General features: G+C 43.0%; 1 protein-coding gene across 1 annotated transcript; it reads right to left on the reverse strand.

Moving 5' to 3' along the window:
• Window positions 1–213: 213 nt before the first annotated feature.
• LOC117347859 (keratin, type I cytoskeletal 19-like) lies at window positions 214–18,203 on the reverse strand. The gene is made up of 8 exons (XM_033919312.1): window positions 17,693–18,203; window positions 10,692–10,774; window positions 9,522–9,678; window positions 8,628–8,789; window positions 8,414–8,539; window positions 8,017–8,237; window positions 2,714–2,739; window positions 214–648 (listed from the first exon to the last, which is right to left on the reverse strand). The coding sequence occupies exons 1-8, from the start codon at window positions 18,122–18,124 to the stop codon at window positions 638–640; spliced, it is 1,218 nt and encodes a 405-aa protein (XP_033775203.1). The 5' UTR covers window positions 18,125–18,203; the 3' UTR covers window positions 214–637.
• Between the last annotated feature and the right edge of the window lie 3,903 nt (window positions 18,204–22,106).

Below are 22,106 nucleotides of genomic sequence, written 5' to 3' on the forward strand. Positions count from 1 at the left end.
ATTAAGCCCTGAGATTGCAGAAATGAGCTCTTATCAAGCAATGGAAAAGGTGCAATTACTCAGTACTCCTGAGTACCCCCTCAAAAAAAGCCCTGTATAGATATAAAGCTACCACTTTTTTTGTCTCATTGACTATCTGATTTCATGGTATTATCATGATTCTTTGCTATATACTGTATAAGTGACACCAAAAATGACAAAAGTGAAATCTAGTTTTGTGAGACAGAAGGGATGTCTTTATTAGACAGCTGAAGCAGGTGGGCTAAGGCAGAGCTTCATCGTTCACATACGAGAGGAAGAGATGGATTGGGACACCGATACAAAGCTGAACAAGTTTTAATGGTGTTTAGTTTAGAAATCGAAACTAGCTGAGATTAACACAGGTCTAAATCTGTGATCAACAACATATACCTTAAAGGCCTTATTCCTGTAAGCTAAATGTCATACTTTGCTGCTGAGATAGCCAATGAAATCCCAGCTAAATGAAAGGATTGGAGCCAGCCTTTGTGACTAACTTTTTTTCTTTCTATTTCTCCACAGACATTCTTTCCAGCTAAGTTGCACTGGTGTCTCCACTGTCTAATGTGGTCTCATAAGTGGGTCCCTCTGGATGGGGGGGGGGTCACATGTTTACATCTTATTTTGATCCTGTGGGAGAAAAGAGAGTAGAGTAATATTAACCTTTTGTCAGTTGAAGCATGATATTTTCTCTTGCCCCAAACTCAAACTTAAGCCCTCTTAAACCTCCACCAATGAATACTTTGCACTTTATCAGGGTGATTCTATATGCATAATAAAACAGACAACTTTCTCTATTGCAGAGATGTCAAACTCAAATCACATAAGGAGCTGAAATCTAACACAGGCTAAGTTATTAAGATACTTATCCCCTTCCTTTGCTGACACACAGAATGGGCCCTAACACAGGAAGTGGCAGCTGCTCCGACGCTCACAAGACTTCTGTGGGCGTTGGATAATCACCGCCGCCCAAACCCACACTGCGCGCCAGCAAAGGAGGGGGTTAGTCTTACTAGAAGTATAGGGATACAACCTCCAACCCCAAGCCGGCTACAAAATTTAAAAAAAAAAAAAAAAAAACGACTTCCTCTCTTTTAGGTCCTAGTTCACGCTTGCTGTCTAACACCAGCTCTGGCAGGATACACATTTCAAACCTGACATATTGTAATCACAAAATAGAAAATAAAATTTTTTCTACCTTTTGTTGTATTCATTTTGCTTTTAGTCCCAGTTTCTCTTTCTGATTTTGTCTGTCTTCTAATTCTCTTCTAATTTTTTTTCTCCTCTTCTTTCTTGCTCCAGTCTGTCTCCAACATATTGATTTTTCCCTTTCAACTTTTCTTTTTTCTTTTCTGACTCTGTCCACTCAAATCTTACCCTCTTTCTCATCCTTCTCTTTTTTAAATTTTCAGCTACCTATCAATTTTCCATCTCCAGATCCAACTTCTCTCCCTTTTTCTTCCCAACTGCCCCCATCCCATCTCTCCCCCTGTCTGCCTGCCTGCCTCCCTCCCCCACAGGTCCACAATTTCTCCCTTTCTCTTCCCAACAGTTCTCCCTTCAAGTATCCATTTCCCTCTTTCTCACACTACCCCAGGTCCAACCTCTTTCCCTTCATCTTGCTCTCTTCACAGGCCAGCATGCCTTTCCCTCCAGCACCAATCTCTCTCTCCTCACAGCCCAGCTTGCCTTTCCCTCCCAGTGCCGGTCCCTCTCTCCTCACAGCCCCGTGTGTCTTTCCCTCCAGTGCCGGTCCAATGTCGCCACCAAGCCGAGGAGTCTTGCCAGCCTCAGCAATTCGGCAGTGTCGTATGCGACTCCCGCAACTCCCCCTCCTGCTTTTCGCCTGCCACGTCTGTCGCCAATGACTTGCAACTTCCTGTTTCTGCCCGGGTGGACCGCGGCAGACAGAAGGCAGGGAGGTGGAGCCACAGACAACACTGCCAAATCGTTGCTAAAGCCGGCAGATTTTCCAGCATGAAACTGACATCGGACCGGCGCGGTAGGGAGGACACGCTGGGCTGTGAGAAGAAGCAGTTTGGAAGCATTGCCGTGGGCCACATAAAAAGGCCAGGCAGGCCAGATTCAATTTTCTTCCTTCCCACTCGTCCCTCTGCTACTGAAAGGCTTTCAATGATTGATAACCACAGACTTGCTTAGGGGTGGAAAACAGATCAGTAAAGCCATTTCTCATGCGATGATATGATCTTTAGGGGATTGCTCTAATGATCTGAACCAATTAACTTTAGGCCAGGAATTGTAAAGTTTGACAGATCTGTACCACTGTATATTGTGGCCAAGAGATTCTCATTAGAAGAGAAAGTAGTTCTTGCTTATACTAATGATGTTTTAGAATTCAAATTCCTTTGAGAATTCCGTCAGGATGGAAATATTCTAGAACAGATTCAGAAATTTATTTTTATTTTTTTTTAAACTCTGCTTGAAAGCATACACACCATAGACAACTAACTTGAAATACCATATGTCACTAAACCCCATACTCTTGTTCTATGCCTATACTGGTATAGCACTTGAGTATTCTCTCCTTTATTACTCCATTATTAATTCTGCCCTCCTCAAGCTGCTATAATGTAGCACATACATTCTGCAATTTCTTATAAGTCGTTTTGCACCTGTTTAGACATAGCACAACTCAGAAATACTAGATTAGATTAGATATTTGATAATTCCTTACCAGCCTTGAAAGAGCCTCCACTTAGCCTGTGGAGCAAAGAAAAATGAGTTAGAGGGTTGAAAAGTCTTATCTTGGAGACAAAAAGATTCTAGAGCAGATTATATTGTATTGGACTTAACGGACTCTTCAACTGTGCAGCAATAGAGAAAATGCTTTGGAGGCAATTCTAGAGGAACCACAAAGCAAAGAACCGGCAGACAAAAAGATAAGACTTTCTGTCTGCTGGTTCTTTGTTTTGTAATTTCTCCAATTGCAAGGTAGAGTATTGAGGTCCCCTGTTTGTTGGGTAATTCTAGAGGTGCATACCATTTACACATGTCGAGGGCACCATTTATCGACATAGAAACATAGAAATAAGATAGCAGATAAAGGCCAAATGGCCCATCTAGTCTGCCCATCCACAGTAACCATTATCTCTTTCTCTCTCTGAAAGATCCCACGTGCCTATCTCTGTCTCCACCACCTCTTCCAGGAGACTGTTCCACGCATCTACCACCCTTTCTGTTAAATAGTATTTCCTTAGATTACTCCAGAGCCTTTCACCTCTTAACTTCATCCTATGTCCTCTCATTGCAGAGTTTCCTTTCAAATGAAAGAGACTCGACTCATATGCATTTACATTACATAGGCATTTAAATGTAAGGAACTGGACAACTTTTGGGGGGAAGAACAAGCTCTTCAGAAGGGACGGACTGCACCTGAGCACAGCGGGAACAAGAATGCTGGCGAACAACGTCAAGACTGCAATAGAAAAGGCTTTAAACTCAGGAGAAGGAGAAAGCCGACAGTCGATCTAACAACGACACATCGGACAAGAGTATCGAACGAAGATACTGTGCGGGGAAAATGTAGAGGAGGACTTAAGGATGGAATACAGTGGTCCAAGGAACAACTGAAACTGGGGAGCAAAAAGAAGAGTAAACAGCAGGAGCTAAAGGGACATATGACATTTGGGGAAGCACACTGGGCCATTTTTCTTAATGAATACACACAAATTTTCAAAACACCCTGACACTTCCATGCCCTTCCCATAACCACACCCCTCTTGGTTTGCACACTATGGGAGCAAGGCACCCTGTATTACAAAATAGCACACAGCCAGATGCACACACAAATTCTGATTGTAGCCAATATCAATAATTGGTTGTTGGTGCCCAATTGATTGTTAACTATTAAATGACGCCCGCACATTTTGGCAGCACACCCAACTTTGGGCACTAGGGCCCTGATTCTATAAACAGGATCTAACATATTAATTTATTTTATTTTAGGCATTTTATATACTGCCTATCAAAGTAAGACTAACTATGTGAAAATAAGAAAACATTACAAAACAAATTGAAAGCAACACACCATGACATGCATATAAACATTAAAATTTCATTAAAAAAACTTTATACTTAAACATATAAAATCAAAGCCTATATATAAGCAACAGATCATAAACATTAAGAACAAAAATTAATCTACACCCCTAGAGTGCTATAAACAATCAACATATTATTATAAATATGGTTCAATAAGCATACACATTTGTAATAATATATTGATTGTTTAAAGCACTCTAGGGGTGTAGATTAATTGTTGTTCTTAATATAGGCTTTGATGATTTTGTATGTTTTAAGTATAAAGTTTTTTATGAAATTTTAATGTTTATATGCATGTCCTAGTGTGTTGCTTTCAATTTGTTTTGTAATGTTTTCTTTTTTTCTTTTCACATAGTATGCTTTTTTTTTGATGATTTCTTCCTTTTCTTCCTACTTTTTCCTCCTCTTTGGTGTAAAAATTTATTACCTTTTTATATGCTTTTACCATCATTGGTATGTACTTTTATTTTCTATGATTGTAGACTCATGAGGCAGGCTGTTCTGGCTGAAACATGTACATGTCGAGTCATTGAAATGTATTATTGAAGAGTTTGTGGAACACATTTGAGTTCACCAGTCTCCTTTGGACCATTCCACTCCTTTGCGGTTCATGTTTTGCGTTTGTGGATTTGACTCTCCTGTGGTATACCACTCAAGCATTTTCCCCATCTGTCCTGGTGGACTCACAATCTATCTAATGTACCTGGGGCAATGGAGGAATGAGTGACATGCCCAGAGTCAAAAGGCATCGTTTTATAGAATTGTACTTTAGGTGCTGCTGGGTGGTCTTGGACACCGGTAGGCATTGAAACCTTAGGCACACTATTTATGCCAGGGTTTTCTTGGCCAAGATTAGTGCGCCTACAGGTGTCTTATCCAAACACACCCATAATCCACCCCTAAACACAAATCATGCCCATGATCTACCCCCATAACCGCATCTACTTTCTGGGAGGTACCTTGGAGTAGACGCCTACCAAGTTAGACACTTACCTTTGAATTAATTGCGATTCAATTGCAATGTTCAGTTAATGGTGCTAATTAAGGCTTTTTCAATAAATGTTAGGTGCCTAGATTGGCTAAGTGCCGGTCAGGCGCCTAAATTTAGGTATCTTTTATAGAAGCAAAGTCTAGGTGTCATTCTGTAAAGGCAGTGCTGAAGTGCCATAGCATCAAACAGCAAATGAGACCAACATGCCAGTGGAACACTGGTACACCATGTGTGTGTCTCCTGGTTCTGCACATAGTTTATAGAATGCGTCAAAGCACGAGCATCACTTGACACACCTAGGCACACCAATGTAGGCTTGCCATTGACTTGGTGTAAGAGGAAATGCCTAAGCATGAGTATGCCAATGTCGACATACTTGTGTTCTCTAATGGAAGCAAGGAACCAAGATGCCGTTGTAGAGTTGGCGCTAAGTCTATGGAATCAGGGCGTTTAAACTGGGGCACTAAATCTATAGAATTGCCCCATTTGTGCTTCTTAAGCATGGCTGTTATGCAGTACCAGCCATGCAGCCATCATCATTTTGAAATAGGAACCAGCCAGCAACGAACACCTATCCAGGGGCATAACAAAGGTGGGTGTCGCTTGGGCTGATGGTGCCCCTCCCACCTTCTCCACCCTCTGTGCCTTCCCCATCACCCCCTATTTATTTAACTTCCCTGGCATGAGCCGCATCTTCAGCTTGCTGCCTGTGCTGGCGAAGAGCTAAAGGTATTGGGGGAATGAAAACATGCATGCAGTGGGGAATGGGTAGGAAGGAGCAGGAGGAGATGTGTCGGCACCCCCACCAAGACGGTGCCTGGGGTGGTCTGAGAACCCTCTTGCCCTTACTACACCACTACACCTATCAATCACTTATGCCCCTTTGTAGTAACAGGAACCCACAGATAGGATAAATGGGTTCTGGGGTGTAAGGACATAGAAGGCCTGAGGGGCTCAATTTTTAATGTGGGTGGTGTTAAGGAACTGTTTTAATTTCCAAAATGAAACCAGAACAATTAATTTCAGGGGGCACTCATTTCATTTTATGATAAAAGGGAAAGAGGGCTTTCGTTGAGTTTTCTATTGTTTAAAACATGTATAGTTGGGGCGTGCAAACAAAGTTTTGCTTTGATTAGTTTCCCATTTCGTCTTTGGGATTTGTCATTTTGTTTTGGTTTTGGGACAATGGCGTTAAGTGTGCATCGTTTTCAAAGAGCACTATTGGAAAATCAGTGTGAACTCTTTATAAATATTGCACACTATTCACACAAAACAAAATGTGACAAAGTGTTGGGCTCTTTAGAAAAAGACAGAAACCTCCAGATTCTATGGGCTAGATTCACTAAAGCCCCCTTACCTGTCCGATATGGTTCCGATCTGTTTCCTGGGCAACCCATTCACTAAAGGCTTCCCATGCAAATGATTTAATCGGAAACATGCCCACAAGCAATCCCACGGATCGCTGAAGACCAATTGCGATGCATGCGCAGACAATCAATGATGGCTTTACATACAATCTGCACATGCACCACTCTCCTGCACCAGTGAGGTCAAAACAAGGGGGAGGGGTGGCGCAGTAATGGCAGGCACAGAGTCTCCCGACGGGACTTGATGTAGCCTCTTTTATAAAAGCTGAGGGGGGGGGGGGAACTGCCAGACTATGGAACAGAACACGAAACCCGCCCTGACTCGCCTCTCTGCTGACCTTCCCCGCAGCGCGAGCCCGTGGTTTTAAAGCGGGGCGGCACTGCGTGGAAGGGCAGAGAGCAGGAGAGTCAGAGCGGCACTGTTCCTCACAGACTCAATTGTTGAGCGGACGGAGAAGCAGGCTTGCTCCTTGAACACACGCGGCAGGCAGGGCGGCAGAGAGTAGGGTTTTTTTCAGGGCTGGTATTTCAGGGCGGGAGAGAGCAGGAAAAAAAGGCAGTAGAGTCCGGCTCATAACATCCATAGCAAAGCAAGAAGAAATAACTTAGCTGCTAATGGCCTCCAAATCCAGGCCAGGCAGTCCTTATGAGCTGGACTCTACTGCCTTTTGTTACATTCACCCACTGACTTTCATCTGTATTAGACGTGCCGTTTGATACCGCCTGGCAGGCTACTTTAGTTGCCTTGTTTTCTTGGACTATTTTTCAGCATTTACACATGAACAGCTTTTGTAGGAGTGGAGTGGCGCAGTGGTTGGATCTACAGCCTCAGCACCCTGGGGTTGTGGGTTCAAACCCTGCACTGCTCCTTGTGACCTTGGGCAAGTCACTTAATCCTCCATAGCCCCAGGTACGTTAGATAGATTGTGAGCCCACCGGGATAGAGAGGGAAAATGCTTGAGTACCTGATTGTAAAAACCGCTTAGGTAACCTTGATAGGCGGTATATAAAATCCTAATAAACTTGAAACTTGAGGGTTTTTTTTGGCCAGATGACGCTGAACTGAGGCCTTTTTCTCCACTTCTTTTCTTTTTTCCTTTTTCCCTTTCTCTTTGGGGGAGTGTGAATGTTGTGGGCTGTAAGTAAGGCCTTGTAGTGTTGCTGGGTGCGTGTATCGTTTGTCCGTGTGGGGCTTGTTTTTTGAGTGAATAAGGGACAAATTTGTGTCCCGTTCCATCCTCGTGAGTTTTGTCGCTGTCCCTGCCCCGTTCCCAACTTGGAGTGCCATTTATAGAATACTGCATTAAGCTCATTTTTTTTGGGTGCTCAAGTCTGAATACCATTTACAGAATCTAGTCCAAAAGGACAATTTCTATGTTTTTTTGTCAAACAACTGCAGATCCCTAATAATGAAAAGAACCACAGTGGCACAGAACAGCAGCAAGGGGGCTATGCAAATCCTTGCCTCTGATGTACGGCACAATGCAATTCACCTTTGCATGAATTCTGTTCCCGTAAAGGAGAATCTCTCAGCTAAGCCTCTTGGACAGCTTCCTGAGCAGTGGATGTCGTACTCACTGAGAATCATGCCCCTCCAGCAACTGGCGGTACTGGGTGATCTCCATCTCCAGATGTGTCTTTATGTCCATCAGCATCTTGTATTCATAATTCTGACGCTCCATGTCAGAGCGGATATCGGCAAGTTGTGCCTCCAAGCTGCTTATCAAACCCTGTATTTGTGCAAGCTGGGCGCCGTAGCGTGCTTCTGTTTCCGCTAAGTTGCTCTCCAGCGAGGCTTTCTACAAATAGAGGAGGAATTTCAGGAATGTTAGAACTGGATATTTTTACCCTGTTCGTTGTAAATTTGATGCATGCATTAGCTTCCATGAAAATTATTAACAGAGCCAACAAGAGATATTTAGGCTTGTCAGTCCTCCCTTCAGTAGTATAAAGATGGACTAGCCACCTGACATACCATGCTGAGCTGCGACTGCAATTCGATCTCCAGGCTTTGTACAGTACGCCTCAGGTCTGTGATTTCAGTCTTGCTGGTCTGGATCTGAGCGCTATGGGTCGCTACTTCTTTATTCAGCTCTTCAGTCTGAAATGGGAAAAAACACGACTAGGCCTTACAGTGGGAAAAGCCTCGGAACCCGCTTCAAGTTTGAAACTTTGGAGGGAGCTCAGACCTGAGTAATGTACCACGTCTCGGCATCTCTTTGGTTCTTCTCCACCATGAGTTCGTACTGCGCTCGCATCTCGGCCAAGGTCTTGCACAGGTCAACAGGTGGCGCGGCGTCTACTTCCACACTGATCTGGCCACCCACCTGACCACGCAGGGCATTCATTTCCTTCAGGAACCCACAAAAAGAAACATAGATCGTTAGCGCCACGCCTACCATCATAATCCATACTGTATTCAAACACTACTAACTATCCCAGAAATATAAGCTTGTCACAGAAGACAGGACCCAGAAAAAAGTCTATTAGATTTGAAAAATGCTTCACTGGCTTCAGCCGGGGCTTTTATTGCTATATTTTCTCTCTCCAAATCTCCTCTTAACGTTTAGAGGATTTTAGCTTATATAAGGCTTATATAAGGCTACTAAAATAGAAAACTCTCAGGAACAAAAGGAGACAGGTTCCCATGACCTTCCAGAGTGCTGGTCATTGTTATCACAGTTGTTCAGGAAATAGAACAAAATATTTTGAATAGCCACCAAAATGTTTAGATATGGCACATCAAAAATCCATCTGTACCTAGACTGGAAATCCGATTCCATATTTTTTTCCAGCTGCCAAGATCCAACAGTCATGCTGAACCCAATCCCTCAGGAACACTTAAAGGTCTCATGGACCATGAAAGGTTAAAGATCATGGACCATGTTGCATGAAGTGAAAAGGGGAGGCAAAGTGAAAAAGAGAGATTAGGGTGCTGGTTAAAAAAAACAAAACCAAAGACACCTAATTAAGACACTTTGGTAGCCAGCATCTCAATTATATATTCCCCCCAAAAAAGACAGGTGCTGACCATATATTTCTTTCATTTCTCCACTTCTTCATTGAAGTGGACTGAAGATTACCTCTTCGTGATTCTTTTTGAGGTAAGCCAGTTCTTCTTTCAGGCTTTCAATCTGCAGCTCCAGGTCAGCTCTGGCTACAGTCATCTCATCCAGGACTCTACGTAGACCGCTGATATCAGCATCAACACTCTGGCGAAGGGCCAATTCATTCTCATATCTTACAAAAAAAAAGATAAGAGAAAAGAACACCTTGTGAAATCAGAAGACTAGGCTGTATTTGTGTTTCCTGTGCTCAAATTTCTGCCATTAAAGATTGCTTTAATTACATAGGAACTGCCATCTAATTGCATGGTCTTGCAACCACACTGAGTCAACAGATTATCTAGTATATGCACGATGACTCAAATGCTGCATTGCACTCTGGTTCAAAAGAGTGAAAACTGTGGCTACCATGAAAAATAACAAAAAATCATTCTGAATTCAGTTCCCTCTCTTAGAAGACCACCCTACTACAGAATGTGCCCCCTTACTTGAACATTCACCATTTCAAAATATTTTTGCAGCTTCTATTTTAAAAAAACAAAAGGCCTGATATTCAGCAGGTGGAAATCAGAGCTTTGCCGTAAACTAGGCAATTCAATGCTGGGCCATGGCCAGGTTTCGACACCGATTTTATAGATATAGGGAGCCAGCTAAAATAAAGCCAGTTAAGGGTGATATCCTGCTCTTAACCGGCTAAGAACCACATAAAGATAGGCCTGTGGTTTATACGGTCCAATTTATGCAGTTATCTTAACCAGTTAAGTGCCGACTCCGCCCCTGGAATACCCCCCAAATAACTGGTTTCAGCAGCACTATGAAATCGAATGCCCGGTTAGCCCCAGGCAGGCAATTTAAACATTATACCCAGTAGAAGATGGCAAACCAAGATACAGACAGAAAAAATAGTTTATATCCCATTTGGTAATACATCTGGAAAGAGGCAGAAATCTTAACTTTATCTCAATCCCAGAATACAGTACCAAGAAGAATAAAAAAAATCGTAAGATAATCCAACAAGAAGCTTTGCTCACTAGAGTCAGGAAGAGAATTTATTCCAAGTGCTTTGTGATTTTCTAGAAGGAGGTCCATACGGAGTATCGCTGTCTTTTGGAGCCGATTTTGTAACAGTCTATGGAGCCACCCCAGGAAGTTAAGAAAACAAAGCTCTAAGCCGTGTTCCACACTCACTTGTTTCTGAAGTCATCAGCAGCCAGACGGGCATTATCTATCTGCAAAACCACTTTGGAATTATCAATTGTGGAAGCCAGGATCTGCAAAAAAGAAGAGATGGTTAGAGAGAGGCTCTGCCGGAGGTGACCGGAGCCTTTCCGGTAAGGGTCTGGGAGCCACAAATTCTGAACCACGAAGCAAAATTATGTATGGGATGAACACGTTCTGTAACTGACGCATGCAACTCATGCTGAAACCGTGGATTGAAGACAAAGTTTTATTTTATTTTTCTTTCCAGCTTATGATTTATCTTTAATCTTATCTATTGTTTTGCCTTTTGTCTTTGTTTTGTTCTATTTCTATCATTTAAATTTCTCCAGAATTCTACTGTTCAACGGCTCCCCCTTCTGCTTCTATTCCTTTCTCTCCTCTCTTCTACCTTCCAAAGTATTTAGATCAATGCTGTCTTGTTAAAATGTTTATTTTCTTTTTATTTTTTCACTTCTCTATTACCCTCCAGGTACTTTAGTTAGATTGTGAGCCTTCGGGACAGTAAGGGAATTTTTCAAGTACCTTCTTATTTCTAATCTTAATGTATATTTTCTGTAAACCGCTTAGAACCTAACGGATGTAGCGGTATATAAGAAATAAATTACATTACATTACTTACTGCCTAAATCGGCGTATCGCAAATTGTGTGCACACCAGTGTACCTCCTGAGATTTCAGGTGTGCCACGATGGCTGACTGCCTACAGGACGTGCCTCTCACAGCGAGAGGCACGTCCTGTAGAAAGTCAGCCAGCGCAGAGGACTCTCCTCCTGGCCGGCGTCTCTCCTCCTCTCCCCGCAAGTCCCAGATCCCTCCACTGAAACAGGTCGCTGCCAAATAGGCCTCCACATATGCGAGGATGTCGACGTGATGACGTCACGCATGCGTGTGATGTCATCGCCTCAACATCCACACCCTTCTGGGCGCCTTCCGGCTGGGGCTCTGGATTTAGTGTGCCGCCGGCTGGAAAGTTTCCGAGACACTTGCCTAAATGCAAGGCAAACATAAGAACATAGGAATTGCCACTGCTGAGTCAGGCCAGTGGTCCATCATGCCCCGCAGTCCGCTCACGCGGCGGCCCTCTGGTCTAAGACAGCACCCTAACTGAGACTAGCCCTACCAGCGCACGTTCTTGTTCAAAATACTTTAAATTACGTGCTAAAGTGCTACATTTAGGCTCATGCATTCATGACTGCTATTGACATGACGTATGTGGGCACACCTAATAGTAGGTGCATAGATGCCAATTTACAGTATGCTAATAATCTATAATGGAATCTGGGCACCCAGATGTCATGATAGAATTCACAGTCAGGGTCATGTTCTATATAGGATGCCTCCAAAACTGGCACCAAAGAGAACGGCATTTAGCATGTTTCTATAAGGGGGAGGGGGATTGTGCCTTTTTGTAGTTAATTATGTGTTATACTTGTACTGCACTTTATATGAACAGTTTCTTTTATTGTTTGTTACCTGCATTGAACTGCAAGGCATTGTGGGATAGAAATAAAATTTTGTTGTCACCACACTGAATGCAGATACTTATTTTGCAGCTGGGGCAAGTGACTTGCCCAGGGTCTTAGGGAGCAGCCCTGGGATTTGATCCCACAAGCTCTGGGTGCAGAGACAGCAATTCTACCACTAGGCCCCTCATCACCTCTGAAGGTAGGTGCAGTGTGCAGAATCACATTAGCACCCATATGCTTCACTAGCTTTTAAGCACACCCATTTAAGCCAATGAAAATCATGCTTAAATACTTGAACCTAAGTCGTACATGGATCAGGTGTATTCCATAACAATGCACCTAACGTTTAAGAACGCCCACAACCCACCCCCCTGGCCACACCCCCTTTTGAAATTCACACACAATTTATGCGCACTGCTTTTTAGAATTTGCTTAGACTGTTGTGCGCAAAACTTCTAATCGGTAACAATAATTGCTCGTTAATTGCCAATGTGCTGATTAGCTTGTTAAGCAATTAAGGATAAGATGCACTAAGAGGATCGGTAAGATCGTGTGGGTCTGCTTGCAGATGTTCACCGTAAACCCCGACTCTGCCATCTGATTGTAGAGTGATGCATTTGGGGGGTAGAAATCCGAGGGAACCATATGTGCTGGGAGGTGAGAGGCTGAGAGAGGGACCTTGGGGTGATGGTGGGCGTGGCTGAGGATCTAAAGGCATCTGAACAGTGTGATAAGGCGGTGGCTGTAGCCAGAAGGATGCTAGGCTGTATAGAAAGAGGAATAACCAGCAGAAGGGAGGTGTTGATGCCCCTGTATAGGTCATTGGTGAGGCCACACTTGGAGTATTGTGTTCAGTTTTGGAGGCTGTATCTGGTGAAGGATATAAAAAGATTTGAAGCAGTTCAGAGGAAGGCGAGGAAAATGGTAAGGGGTCTGAACCAAAAGTAGTATAAGAGACTGGAAGACCTAAATATGTATTCTCTGGAGGAGAGGAGGGACAGGGGAGATATGATAGATGTTTAAATACTTGAAAGGTATTAATATAGAACCAAATTTTTTCCAGAGAAGAGAAAATGGTAAAACTAGAGGACATAATTTGAGATTGTAGGAGAAGAAGACTCAGGAGGATGCTAGATGCCTGGAATGCCCTCCTGAGGGATGTGGTGGAGAGGAAAACAGTGATGGAATTCAAAAAGGCATGGGATAAACATAAAAGAACTCCAATTAGAAAATGAAGAATGTAAATTAAAGAAGGATGGTGCACCGGGGAGGGAAAGGCCCGCCATTTTGAACTGGTAGGCCTTCGAGCGGGATGGACTGAGCTTCCCTCCTGCTCCAACTTCTCTGAAAAGGTACCGGGGAGGGGGATTTAGGGGGTGTGGGTGGGGTTTTGGGGGGAACTCCAGTGGCAGGAGGGAGTGGGCATCCCTCCTGCCTATTTTTCTGGGGGTAAGGGGTAGGGTAGGGGATGTTTGCTGTTTTGCTGTGGGGAGGGGGGAATTACCATGGCAGGAGGAAGTGGGCATTCCTCCTGCCATTTTTGCTGGCACAGGGGGAGGGAGGTCAGTTCCTGGTACCGGTTCATCGAGGAGGGCCATCAGCGAGGGGAGGGGAAGAGGCTTTTTTTCTTATAGGGCAGAAATTGTGTAACATGCACAGCATCTGTGCCCATTAAAAAAGGTTAGACAGGTAAGCAACTGGTCCAGTAGCTTTTTTTGGATCGCTAAAGGCGATCACTTTTTTTAGTACATCGGGAAGCCATGTTAGAGCATCAATCGCTCTACTAGTTAACATGGCATTTTAATATTAAAAAGCTTATTTGCATGCTCAGATCGGGGAATGAGTGATCATGCAGAAAAACAGACGGTGAGCCGTTTCCTGCATCGGGCCGTCAAATGCAGTCGCTGCTAAAGCTGTTAAAACAGGTTTATTGACGATCGCTGGCTTTAGTGCATCTAGTTCTAAGTCGTGCACGCAAATCAGAAATGTGCACAGATTTGCGCATGCAACTTTAGTCACACTGTACTGCACAGAATCAGAGCCTCAATGTGCTGCCCAGTTTTACAATTGCTCTGTAGGCTCCTGTGTGCCTTTCTAAAATACTGGCATACCTGGCAGATAGTGCCAGGGATACTGAGAGAGGTGCTGGGATGTAACACAGGTACAGAAAGCTAAACAGGTAATAAGTATAGATACCCAACCAGGTCGTGCATGTGCAAGACCGGAGGGTTAGGACTTCGATGGGAAGATAGGACTCAATGGGAAACCAAGGTGGCAAGGGGGCCCCTTCTGGGATTCAGACAGGTCGTGACCTGTTTGGGCCGCCGCGGGAGCGGACTGCCGGGCAGGATGGACCTATGGTCTGACCCGGCGGAGGCACTGCTTATGTTCTTATGTTCTTATGTTCTAAGTTCTTATGTTCTTATGTTCTAAGTTCTTATGTTCTTATTTTCTTATGTTCTTATGTTCTTATTTTCTTATGTTCTTATGTTCTAAGTTCTTATGTTCTTATGTTCTTATGTTCTATCCATTCTACTCCACTCAGGATTTTGTAGATTTCAATCATATCTCCCCTCAGCCGTCTCTTTTCCAAGCTGAAGAGCCCTAATTATGTTCTTATTGCAGGCACATTGCAGGCACAAACATTTAAACTTGCTCCTGAGGAGGCCATTGGCCTGTTTTATAATCTACGCAGATACTTGGGAACTCTACCCATGTTTCACCCAAACTCCTCTACCATTCTTTTATACATGTCAGAATTTAACAGGCTGTTTATATGTGGATGTGGCCATATACAGTACATGCAAAAAAAAAAAAAAAGAGCTGTATAAAATGAACTCCTTAAGTCTGGGCAAGGCTACTATGGATCTGCATGAGGGGGGTGCTGAAAAGTTCTCAGCCCAACCAAGAAGGGAATGACATGGATATGGCTCAATCAATGATCTGAAACAATCTCAAAACACAGAATTTTCTTTCTTTTCTGCAAACTGAAAGCAATGGAAGTAAAACCCAAATGTCTCAATCTCCCCTACTTTTTCTGGAGCCGTATGGTAACCCTGGTTACAAGCAGCATATTGCTACATAGAATTCTGTATAGAATTAAACATGTTACAAAGGCTTATATATGCTACATAAAGTTATCAAATTGTGCATACATACAGTCTGAGGTAATATATCAAAGATAGCAGGTGACCATTACATTGTCTATTTCGGGTGACTTGTATTATTAGTTTAAATGGATGATTGCAAAGAGGATCCAATACTAGAAATCTCTATTTTTGCAAAGTGAAATCATATCTCATATTGAATCATGCATTATGGGCTCCTTTTACTAAGGTGCGCTAGCGTTTTTAGCGCACGCAGGAAATTACCGCACGCCACGCTTCTAGAACTAACGTCAGCTCAATGCTGGCGTTAAGATCTAGCGTGCGCTATTCCGCGCGTTAAACCCCCCCCCCCCCTAGCGCACCTTAGTAAAAGGAGCCTTATATTTCAGCAGGACATTGCACAGTGTAGGATAAGCAGACACACCCTGAACGCCACAGAGACAGAGCTCAGGAGGGGGGGAGGGGTAGCAGGTACAAGAATTAACATTCTTTCCTTGCGCCTTGCCAAGAGCCTGGGGTGAGCTACAGCTAGAACAATGGATACCTTGGAAAAAAATAAATAAGCAGGTCAACGGCTGCCAAGATCCTGTGTATTCTGTGCCTGAGAAGGAACAAGGCATCCAGGCACAGTAAACATGCTGTCTGGATCACCAGAACCCTCTCTGTACTTAGCTAAAAGACTGCTTGTGTTTTATGAGTGAATGTTTGCGGCCTGCAAATTATAACACAGTGATTTCTGCTCAATAAGTACTTGGCTTGCCCAACTTGTCTACTTCCTCATTTTACAGTCTTCTCTCTCTCTCTCTGTATCTTTTCCAACCTGCTCAAACTCTGCCTCTACGTTGGTTTTTAACCCTTTCAGGACCAAGGGACATATTTGTCCCATAACTTTAAAATCCTATAAATTTTGATTGGGATAGTCTACAGTTCTAAATTTGATATGTACGGATTCCATATGATACTGCCTTTATGTAAACAAACTGGTTCCGACATTCATTCATTAGCGTCGTTGCCAGATTGACGAGAAGATTCACTTGCCACACTGTCCATAAGCCAGAAGTGTGATTTTTTAAATAAAAATAATGATATTTCACAAAAAAAATCAATTTTTTGGCATCTGCAAGCCCTTTTTACCATAAAAATGTCGTCAAAACCACAAAAATTGGCCTACGATCCTTATGGTCCTGAAAGGGTTAACTGCTTCATTTCCTTCAAAAGTTTTAGATCAATACACGTGCAATAAATGTTGGAAATGGACTGATAACTCTAATACAATGAATTATCACATGTTCCTTCCTTGTTTAAGAAACCTCCCTGCTTCTGAAATTTCTGAAAAGAGGCAAATAATATTTAAACTCATCTTTTTTTTTAGAAAAAATATTTCCAGAGCTCTCCTCGGAATTCGAGTTTTTCTTACCATTTGAAGTAAATACAGTTTTCAGCCCGAGAAAGAAAGAGACTTGCAGGGGAAGGATAAGTTGGGCATTTTAAAATGAAGACTTGTTAGGGGAAGGTATCCTGTGAGCACAGATTGCAGTCAGACTGGGGAAGGGAAGGATGCTGAAAGGAAGGAGCAGATAGACATGGAGAACAAGTAGAGGAGGCAGCAGAGGGAAGGGTGGATTAGGAGAAGGGAAATAACCGAGGAGAATATCCAAAAAGAGGGCAGATTGTTCACTAGTCTGGGTCCTCTTATGAATGCTAAAAAGCAAGAAGTGGGGGGTTATTGTGGAGAAAATGGCGGATGAGAAAGGGGAGGAGCATTAAGCACTTTGCAACACCTGGAGCAACAACTGTCTGCACCTGTTTCTCTTCCCTGCACCCCTCCCTTTTTATCCCCTCAGCATCTTTTGTGTGATCCAGAGCCTGGGGGGTCTGTCAGAGACAGCACAAAAGTCTTTTGTTTTCGGGGGGTTTTTTTTAGTATTTTTTTCATTACAAGTGGTGCTCTGGTTCTTTTACAGAACATGGTTCATTATGTTTAACGGAAAAGGGCAGGGTGCTGAACTGCCAGGGCTAAACCTTTCTGCAGTCATGAAATGATGGATGCTCAGCAGGGCAAAACCGGAACTCTGTAGATTCATTATAAGCCTTTATAAAAACAAACACCTTTCCACTGAGGTGAAAACTCTCTAGTCCTTTGCATTGTCTGCAGTGCTTACTTAGAGCTTCCCTGAGTTTATCCCTTCACTAGCTTTCATTCTATTTGGCACAAATGCCCTAAAATGTATCATTGAACTGGAAATAAACTATTTTGTCTTGTTAGAAATGCTTCTCTGGTTAGAAGGCCTGGTACTAGAAAATACGGCGTATTACTTTTGTGCAATCGTCAGCTTTGCTTAAACAGGTGCAAGAAGCATGCAGGCACACTCTCCTGCATTCAAAGGTTGCCATACCTTGTCTCGGAGATCTTCAATGACCTTAAAGTAGTGGCTGTAGTCACAGGAGGGGGAGGGACCTTGCTTCTCGTACCAGTCTCGGATCTTGACCTCCAGGTCTGTATTGGCAGTTTCCAGGGAGCGCACCTTGTCCAGATAGGTGGCCAGACGGTCATTCAGGTTCTGCATGGTCTCCTTCTCGTTGCCAGAGAGAAGGACGTCGCCTCCTGTAACACTATAGGTGCCTCCATAGCTGCTCCCAAACCCACCTGCACCCAGGCCGCCCCCTACCCCAGAAGACACAAAGCGTGCAGTGGAGACGGACACACCTTTGCCACCATATCCACCGTGGACACTTGGGGATTTGAAGGAGATCCGACCCCCACTGCCTCCCAGCCCAGAGGAGCCGGAGGAGTAAGTGGTCTGCCTTAGACTATAGCTAGAGGCCATCGTGAAAAGAAATTTAAAAAAAAGCTTTAAACCCAAGTGAGTCACACAAGCAGGACCTTGGTAGCAAAGTGTGTACAGCTTCCCCTCACCTGCCTCCTTTTATGCCTGCAGCAATGGGAGGGGTCAGGAAGCAGGATCCTGAAAAGTTTCCAGGAGCAGACCGGCCACAGCTTTGATGCCAGCTTTCACAAGGATTTCTCATTGGTCCACTGAAGGACCCCCGCCCCCTTCCCCACTTTCAACACAGTGGGTTGTTTCACACACAATAGGTGTGATTCAGGGTGGGTGGTTCTCTGCTCAAAGTTACAGTTATGAGATAGGAACTGGATGGTCAGGGAAAATTGCGGGAGAGGGGGGGGGGACTGAACCGAGGAGCAGGAAATAGTACCGTAGTTAACTTTATTAGAACAATAAACTTTGCAAAAAGCACACCCTCGCTCTTCTGCAGTGATCCACCACCTTACAGCTGTAAAGGGCCCACTCTCTTCACATCCTCTGACCCCCCCTACCCCACCCCACCCCAACCATATCGCACTCCCAATCTGCACGCTGCTGGAATCTGGCATGTTCCAGTGCATTCCACATTTTGCTAGAGTCTCTGGCATTCTGTACAGCAGACACTGTTTTGCAATATCCCTGGTATTTCAGTGCCTGGCAATTTGTCTAAAGTTTCCAAGACACCAGCAGAAGTCCGGCAGATAAATCTCCAGTGGAGCTTGGGAAGCTCTCTTAGGGCATTTGTCATTGCGCCTGACGTTAATGATCTGGTTTCCTAGGAACATCTGAACCTCTTGACCTCCTGCAGACATTAAAACCCCTAGATAAATATAGGAGATGATTGTTTTTAATTATGACAGGAACAGTTATACAATTAATTATGAGAAACTGGAAAAATTGGGACCGTTTAAATTTCACATTCTGGAGGGCAAATTATTTTTAATTTATAAATATGAGAAAGTGAATGCTGATTTGTCAGGAAACCTAAAAATTTTTTAATTAATATGGGGCCCATTAATGTCATTTGTAGATTTATTATAGTTTTGAATTTGTTGTTATATCAATTGCACATCCAGAGGGGGGGGGGATTTTCTTTTAATTTCATTTTTTTTATATTGATTGGGTGATAGGGTGGGTGGGAGGGATTGGGTTGAGTCTTGAATAATTAAATATTTATATAGGTGCTTACTATTTCCTTATAAAGATGAAATTTGACATTTGCACTTTTGGAAGGGTATAAATATACTTTATCAATAACTATATCTATAATAATTTTTAATGGGGAAATATGTTGATCTTATTATATGTAATGTAATGTAATGTAATGTATAAAGTGTAAAATGTATCTTTTTTTCTTGTATTCACTTAATGAAAGTATTAAAAATGAATAAAGATTAAAAAAAAAAAAAAAAAAAACCCTGGACGGTCAGTATGTGAAGATTTTAATATTAAAGTGTTTTCTCTCACCAACAACTCAGAACTGTAATAATTTCTCCTCTTATAAATTTCAACCAAATCAAAGGTCCAGCTCACCCTGAATCTTGTCTTCTGACAGCAGCCTGTAGCAGGGGCACAGGGGAAATTTGCAAGGAACAGGAGGTGTATAAAGTTGTCCCTTGGTTGTCAGTCTTCTTCCAGTTTCTAGATGCAGGGCAATTGTTAGATTAAAATGATACACAAGACAAGGGCTATTTTCCATTTCTCTCTTTACTTCCAGGCTCACCTGCTTGCAACCTGGACTGATGCACAAATGAGGCATGATGCATCTAACTTGAGATGCTGCTGTCCTGCAATGCTAATTAAGGGATGACTCTTGTCAATTTAGTTGGTGACTGACTTTGGGCTAGATTCATAAAGCAAACCAATCGGTTTGCGATCCCCTTAGCAACCAAATTCCCCTCCAGCCCAATTCACTTACCTCTCTGCCGACCATCCTCCGATCCGCGCATGCATATGAGGGGAGGGACATTCAAAATTAGGGAAGGCAGTGATTCACAACACAAAATTCTCAATCCGACTGAGCTGGCCGATCAACTCCTAAAGCGACTGCTGGGGACCAGTCGCACACCTCTCTAACGACTCTCCTGCTCCATTGCCGCCTCTGCTGCCCCAATCTCGCTGCCTGTTTTAGGGGCTGCAGAAACCCTGGGGCAGGGAGGAGAGCAGTGCCTGTTGGCTCCCTGAATTTGAAATTGCTCCTCTCACCGCCCAGACTGATCTCTGCTGCCTTCTCTGCAGTGCTCTGTTAAATTGCTAAAGATGCCCTTAAGAATAAAATGTCTCTAACTCAAAGCTCCAAATGTAATCTTATCACCACTAGTAGTATCCAATATCTCACTAGGAGGAGACCTCAGCCCCGCCACTCCACCGCTTGTAGATCACTCAAAAGCGGGAAAAATCACGTGGTGCCTTTCATCATTGGTCTCAACATGTAAATATAGCTTTGTTGTTTAGGTCATTTATAGAGTATAAATAGCATGAAATAGTATAACAAAATATACTTATATTGATAAATATTAATATAAAGCCCTTAGCTCAGCCTTAGAACGGGAGTTGTGCCCCAACATGTTTCGCACACATAGCGCTTTGTCAAGGGGCTCCCGGGGCTGTATCTGTCATCCGACTCCCCAAAATCATGTGAAAGGAAGCCCTGGGAGCTCTATTTACATGTTGAGACCAATGATGAAAGGCACCACGTGATTCTTCCCGCTTTTGAGTGATCTACAAGCGGTGGAGTGGTGGGGCCGAGGTCTCCTCCTAGTGAGATATTGGATACTACTAGTGGTGATAAGATTACATTTGGAGCTTTGAGTTAGAGACAGATATTTTGATACAGCTCCCGATTGAGATATTCAAAATATTGCCATTTGTTCTGCTTAAGAATATAATGGGCATTTAATGGGCATTTAGCGCACGCTAGCACGGTTTGCACCCATTGATGAATTCCCCCCAAGTGACAATAAGCTGGAAACTTAATGGGCTCATGTGCCAATGGGAGAATTCACAAAAGGGAGAAAGAAAATCCAACGCAGTCTGCAGTAAACAACAGCAACCAGAAAACAACAAACAGACTGCAGACAATGTACAAGATGCAGGCGTTGTTTATTAGTAAATGCAGTAACATATACAACCTTATAGCCAACCAAGGGACCCGACACGGTCCGTGTTTCGGATGACACGCCTTCCTCAGGGGTCCATGGTGGTTAAGGTATAAAGCAAACTGCGTAAAAGATAACAAACACACGCCAATCACGATCAAATGGGGTCAAGCAAGTCTAATGGGAGAATTAGCACACGGCCATTAATAGGGAAATTAGAAAAACTGGCAGTAAAAAGGGGCCTTAGCACATGGGAATGAGCTACGTAATGATGTACTAAGTCCACTTTTTTGCTGCAGTTTGGTAAAAGGGCCCCTGTATTAAACAGCTCCTCGAAAGTATAAACACCTCCAAAATAGACACTAGGAATGAATATGAACTGTCAAATTAATCATCCGTTGGATTTCCTCACATCATTGAGTTCAACTGAAATAAGTAAGCAACATATTATGTTGATAATAATTTCTGGGAATTATTGTTACATATAACAAAAGTAAAATTAAAAGACTAGTCCCGTGTCAATAGCAGCAGTTTAAACAGTTAAAAGATTAGATAATGGGCAAAAAATTGTCATAAGCTGTGTATGAGACACACCACAAGAAAGAATCTCTTTATCACCAAACAGTAACAATAACTTTCGAAGACTTTTAAAAACAAAGACAAACAGGAACAAAAGGTAAAAAGGCAAGAACTACAATAGTCAAAGTAAAAGAGTACAATTAAGGAAAAAACAATAGGAGGGGCTGCTTTAAATAAAGTTGAACTCAATAATGTGGAACTCAATTGCCCTTAAAAGCATCAAGAAAGAGAAATGTCTTTAGCTTCATCTTAAAATTATTAAGAATTGATTCTTCACGTAAGTAATTTGGGATACTATTCCAGAGAGA

Source organism: Geotrypetes seraphini, chromosome 13 (genome assembly GCF_902459505.1).
Source record: "Geotrypetes seraphini chromosome 13, aGeoSer1.1, whole genome shotgun sequence".
In the NCBI taxonomy this organism is placed as follows: Eukaryota; Metazoa; Chordata; class Amphibia; order Gymnophiona; family Dermophiidae; genus Geotrypetes; species Geotrypetes seraphini.

Excerpts from the sequence above, each read along its gene's own strand:
- LOC117347859 (XM_033919312.1), bottom strand. The coding sequence starts at position 18,124 with ATGGCCTCTAGCTATAGTCTAAGGCAGACCACTTACTCCTCCGGCTCC. Across the intron at positions 8,790-9,521 it reads TCAAAAAGAATCACGAAGAG|GAAATGAATGCCCTGCGTGG; the intron begins GTAATCTTCAGT and ends GGGTTCCTGAAG. Across the intron at positions 8,238-8,413 it reads TGCAGTCGCAGCTCAGCATG|AAAGCCTCGCTGGAGAGCAA; the intron begins GTATGTCAGGTG and ends CTCTATTTGTAG.